This window comes from Echinops telfairi, unplaced genomic scaffold (assembly GCF_000313985.2).
Source record: "Echinops telfairi isolate 266 unplaced genomic scaffold, ASM31398v2 ScPeMD7_3;HRSCAF=10, whole genome shotgun sequence".
Taxonomy (NCBI): Eukaryota; Metazoa; Chordata; class Mammalia; order Afrosoricida; family Tenrecidae; genus Echinops; species Echinops telfairi.
This window is the reverse complement of record NW_022103899.1, coordinates 48,998,433-49,003,995: the sequence shown is the minus strand read 5'-3', so window position 1 is coordinate 49,003,995 and position 5,563 is coordinate 48,998,433. Positions and strand designations below refer to the sequence as shown.

Sequence of the window (5,563 nt, the reverse complement as noted above, 5' to 3'; positions counted from 1 at the left end):
CCCACCCAATCCCCTGAAACTCTTATTCTACTTGCTGTCCCCATGGCTTCATTAATCCTGGGTTTCATACAAGGGGGCACCCCCCCAAAACTGGAATATTTCCCCCAAAAGCTATGTATTTTATTTTTAAAATAAACAACCTTATCACTTTCAAAGTACTCTTCATTACACTTAATACATTTGTCAAATCTGCAAATCTATATTTGGAATCATTTTTCAAAGTCATCTGTTTGGATGGCACACAGCACCTCCCTCATTTTTTTCTTCATCTCTTCTATGTCGTCAAATTGCTGTCCTTTCATGTTCTCCTTCTTTTGTGGAAACAAAAAGAAGTTGCATTGAGTGAGGTCAGATGAGTAAGGTGTGAGGGGTAAGAGACATGCTGTGTTGTTTTTTTTCCCCAAAACTGTTGCACTAAGATGGCTGTGTGAGCAGGTGCATTGTCGTGGTGGCAAAACCAGTCCCCCATCTGCCATAAATCAGGCCTTTTTTGTCGCACACTGTTACAAAATCTTTTCAGAACCTTTAAATAGAAAGCTTGAATAGTCTGACCTGGTGGAATGAACTCCAAATGCACCATCCCCCTCATATAAAAAAAAAAAACACCCAAATGAGCATGGTCTTGATCTTTGATTTCACTTGATGAGCTTTTTGGGGGCCAGGAGACAATGGCATCTTCCACTGGTTTGATTACATTTGCTGTCGGGGTCGTAAGACTAGCACCATGTCTCATCACCAGCAATGACCTTGGGGGAAAAGTCTGGGTCGCTTCAGAGCTGTTCTTTCAAAGCACGGCCTGTTTACACTGGACGCTCTTTTTCCTGGTCAATCAGAACCCGAGGTACGAATTTCTTCTCTTTTAGGATCTTCCTGTTTTTAGTTTGTTTGTTTTCCTGTGGACAAAGTTATTGCTGCCTTCCAAGTTATACAAATAAGAAATGTATGGCAGGGGATTAAAAAAAGTTTTTAACAAACACGTGTATACAGCTCAGGAGAGAATGTGCATGTCTTGAATAAAATTTTGCTCTGAGCTCTTCACCTCGGACTGTCTATCGAGTAGTCCAGGTCTCCCTTAAAGGGACATGTCATCTGCCGGGTTTTAGTCAGAGTGTTTATGGAGGATCGAAGCAAAACCCATGCCAGTTGCTGTCGAGTCGGGTCCGACTTATGGCAACTGCCTGCGTCACAGAGCAGCACTGCTGCATAGGGTTTTAAAAAGATACCTGGTTTCATCCAGTAGTACAGGATTTTCTCCCTCTGGACTGATATCGTTACACAGTTTCTTTTGCTAACATACAGTAAAGGATTTGGGTCCAGTGTCATTATTTCCCTTTGATTTAAAAAAATCCCATATTTCATATGTATAAACAGAATATTTTTTGTCTTCATTCTGGCCCATGAAGAGGTGCCTCTTGACTTGAAAAGAGAGTTATTTGGTACAGAACAACCTATTATAAACCCACATTCTCTTCTAATCGCAACGCATCATTTGGGCTGAAGAAATGAGTAGGTAATCAATCGAAGTTGATAAATTCTCCAAGTGCCCAGAACAAAGCCATCGATATCGGCTGAAGAGGAGGAAGCAGGGGAAGGAGGAGGAGGAGAAAACAAAGGAAGAAGAAATCATAAAGGAAGGGGAGAGTCCGTGGCAGCGGAAGAACAGAGAGAATGAAACTTCTGTACACTCTTGATGAAGTCCAGAGTGCTAACATGAGAGTGAGGCCATGAACTTACTAGACGTGTGTTGGACAGGGTTTGAGGAGCGCACCCCCCTCTAGAGACTGTCCTTCCAGAGTTGTGTACCCTACTAATTCTTAATTCGCAGTTTCGGGGCTCTCCTATCCCTCAGCTCTTCAATAAAACAAAATTATCCTCTGCCATGGATGAGTGACTCACATACCACCCCCCCCACGACTTTATGAGATTTTTGAGGAGGAATTTCACCACACAGTTCAGTTCAAGAAAATCGAGGCCCCTGGCTGCCTTCCAGAACTTGAATGTGACAATATCGATGAGGTGTGCCCTTCTGTGTGCACACAGGGACAGTAAGTCAAGTGATAAGGAGACAGTGGCATGTAGAACAGGACCTATACAGACCCAGCCAGGGGACCGAGTCGCCTGGAGGGGGTCACCCACATGAGGTGGGGAACAGATCCAACTCTCTTATTGTTGTCTTTTAGGGTCAGATCTCGTGGGGCTAATTGAAGATAGATCAGTTGAAAGCTTTAGTTCAAGATTTTGTTGAGCTACAAGGATGATGCAAGCCCTACCCGAAGGGAATTGTGGCATCCTTGTCTTTGGAGTCTGATTTTGGATACTTTCTGAGATGCAGGAGCCTCCCCCACTCACCTTGTTGTCGGGGCTCCCAGACCTGGGACTCTATGGCGCTCATTGCCTTTGAGCTAGTTCTGGTGGAGGCTCAAGGGGCTATCGTCAGGGGGTGGTTTTCATTTCTGCCTGTCCTTTTGCGTTTGCTTGCACACTTTAATCTCCATATGCTGCAACTTCTTAAAATAAAGCAGGGCTATCATGAAATTTTCATGTGGCGCTTTACATTCAAGTGCTTTCTAAAAGCGTGCTGTTTGCTGGAGCCTGTTAACTCGAGCAGTAAGCAGCCAGATTGCTTCTGCATTTGCCTTTCGACCCTCATTGTGGGGAGTGGAGAAGTCACTTCCTCTCCCCTGTGGCAGTTGTCCAGCAGCGCCATTAATTACCCGCTTGCGTCCATCAGAAAGGTGTTGGAAAGGTCAGTGAGCCAGAGTTTGCCAAATGCTTCCCTGTCGGGTTTGTTTGAAGGCTGTTCTGTTAGCACCGTTTTTTTTTTTGTTTTTTGTTTTAAAGTCTTCTTCTCCAGGATCATTTACAAAACGGCTGGCAGCAACGTTGTCCCACGGCGGCGTGTCAGTCACGTTTTCCCTTTTAGCCCTTCTCAGACAAGGGGACTTCGTGGAAAAATGGAGTGAGGCCATCACAGAATGCCCCCTCCCCTTCCACTTGGGGAAGCCCCCTCGACCATGAACTGGGAGTTTAGAGAAGAGATCAGAGGCCAGGCAGTGGGACCTGTGACTGGAAGAAGCCCGCACTGTCCATTCAGTGACCGAATGCCCCATCCTAGGTGATGAAGAGGGAGCTGCTCTCTGCAGAGGGCTCTCAGTTCAAAGTCTGTGACTGAACCCACAGCCAGGCCCGAGGAGGGATGTGGGCAGCAGCTAGAAGCTTCCAGGAGGGAGTCGTTCGTCTTAATAAGGAGAGGAGCTCTCTTGAGAGAGAACGCTATGGGGGGGCGGGGGGGCCAAGGCATAGGGATCCTAAAACTTGTTGAAATCATGTGCTTTGGCTTCATTTAACTTTCTATGTATCTATATATGCCAATGTCTAAAATCGCATGTGAAGCTCTCCGGTGTCCTATGTTTTAGGTAGGTAGCATGTAGGAAAAATGAGACAATTTCCTATTCAGTCACCATGTAATTTCTATCTTCCTCTCACCTCCCCACTCTCCCTCCATTCTTGCCCTCCCCTCTCTTTTCCTGGAATTCCATTAGAGGCTCCGCCAGAGTCATCTCCTCCTCCTCCTTCTTCCCTTCCTCCCCTTTCCTCTTTTTTCCCCCAGTTTTCATGACTTTCCATCTTCTTGGAGCTGTGGATCCTGATTGTTAATCCTGATGGCCAGATTCCATTTTTTTTTTTTTTTGCGAAAAAAATTTAAAAAATAATTTTATTGAGGTACAACTCTGATCACAATCCATCCATCCATTGTGTCAAGCACATTTTGGACATTTGTTGCCATCACCATTTCAAAACACTTTCTTTCTACTTGAGCCCTTGATATCAGCGCCTCGTTTTTTTCTGATTGCCAGATTCTTAATGTTGTGACCTTTGCTTTCACCCAATCCCCGATGAGACGCAACGATGCCCTGCCGCACATGTGTGATTCGTTTCTTGAATCGAAGTCATTTTTGTGAGATTCCCCCAAACCAGAGTCTGGTGGCTCTCCCTTCCTTTTGCTCTCAGACGCGATCATTGAGGTATGATGTACTGTCCCACCCATGGTGAGTGGAGCTCACAGCTAACATCTCTCCAATCTGCCTCTTGGTTCTAGGTAATGGGACTCCTGACCAACCACGGCGGGGTGCCTCATCAGCCCCAGACAGATTATGCGCTCTCCCCTCTCACGGGAGGCCTGGAACCTACCACCACGGTGTCGGCCAGCTGCAGTCAGAGACTAGACCACATGAAGAGTCTGGACAGCCTTCCAACATCTCAATCCTACTGCCCACCCACCTATAGCACCACAGGCTACAGTATGGACCCTGTTACAGGCTACCAGTATGGGCAGTATGGACAAAGTAAGCCGTGGGCTTTCTAGGGATGATTGCACCTGGAAGGAAGGCTGACCATTGGATCTCAGCTCTTCCTTAAGAAAGGGAAGTTAGAGGCATGATTAAGCCTTTTATCCCAGGATCAACTTTGTGGCAAAGCCAGTTGATTGTTCCAGCCAGGGCTCCCTTGTATAATTATTTTCTTAACTGATGTCAACAACATCTTGAGGTTATTAATTGCTGAGACATGAAACCTGATTGCCACTAGGTAAAACACAGGGGCTGGCCGAAATGAAATCACCCTCCGCATTGGAAACACATGGTCTTAATGAGGTCAGCTCGGGGATCATGTGGAGTGTAATCCCAGGGACACAGAGTGGTGTCAAACTTGTCTCAGGAATAAAAATAGTAGTGGCCGTCCTTTGATACCATGGTATTAAATATGACATTGTCAGCCTGTAGCTGATGTTGGCCCTCGCTGTGAATCCCCCAGCCGACTTAAAAAGCTGTGTTTGTTTCTTTACAGGTGCCTTTCATTATCTCAAGCCAGATATTGCGTAAGTGAACTGCCCACGTGGAGCTTTAACTGGCCCTGTCTCTGGTCTCCACGCTCTAGACACGAAGAGTCTTCTCAGAACAATCCCTCTCCCTTTGGGGGCTGGGGTGGGGTGGGGGCGTGAGGCAGCCGCGACGGGAGAGTGATTGGCTTTATTTTTCTCCAGTGGTTTCCGATTCTTTTGAACATGTTGGCCAAAAGCCATTTCGAAGAGCACGAGCCGGAGGCGTAAGGGACAAAAGCAGCTTTTTAAGGCAATGGTTTAACACGGCTACATATCAAAATGCCCCGAGTGCCCGCTAGTGCCGGTGGTCAGGGGGCAAAATCATTCCAGTGTGCGTGCCTGCGTGCCTGCGTGCGTGCGTGTGATTCCCCTGGACCGGTTTGGGCAGGCAGCGTGGTGTGAAATATCACAGGAGAATGCAAAAAATGGACCTTGTGGGGGATGTCCGATGCTGACAGTTCAGCAAAGGGAAACCGCCGTCAGCGAAACGGGAGAGGTGGCCCTCCTGTGCTTTTTCGGCCCCTGAAGATGGATCTGAAAAATGAAAAAAAATCAATGCTGTCATGTTTTAGGACACTAGACTAGATGTAAAGGACTTGCCCAATAAATTATTTGTTATCTTATCCTCATTTGTAATCAATAAATGTCATGGACACGTCTTGCTCACAGGATATGGGATGCCAT

At 46.5% G+C, this 5,563-nt stretch overlaps 1 protein-coding gene across 2 annotated transcripts in view; it reads left to right on the top strand.

The window, feature by feature from the left end:
* The window catches only part of PAX3 (paired box 3), a 112,621-nt gene extending 107,591 nt beyond the window's left edge, over positions 1-5,030 (top strand). For both annotated transcript variants that reach the window (XM_004701637.3, XM_004701636.3), the window contains exons 8-9: positions 4,100-4,346; positions 4,846-5,030. In XM_004701637.3, the coding sequence (XP_004701694.1) occupies positions 4,100-4,346; positions 4,846-4,880 (282 nt within the window). In that variant the 3' untranslated portion in view covers positions 4,881-5,030. The remainder of the gene's footprint in view (positions 1-4,099; positions 4,347-4,845) is intronic.
* The last annotated feature ends 533 nt before the right edge of the window (positions 5,031-5,563 follow it).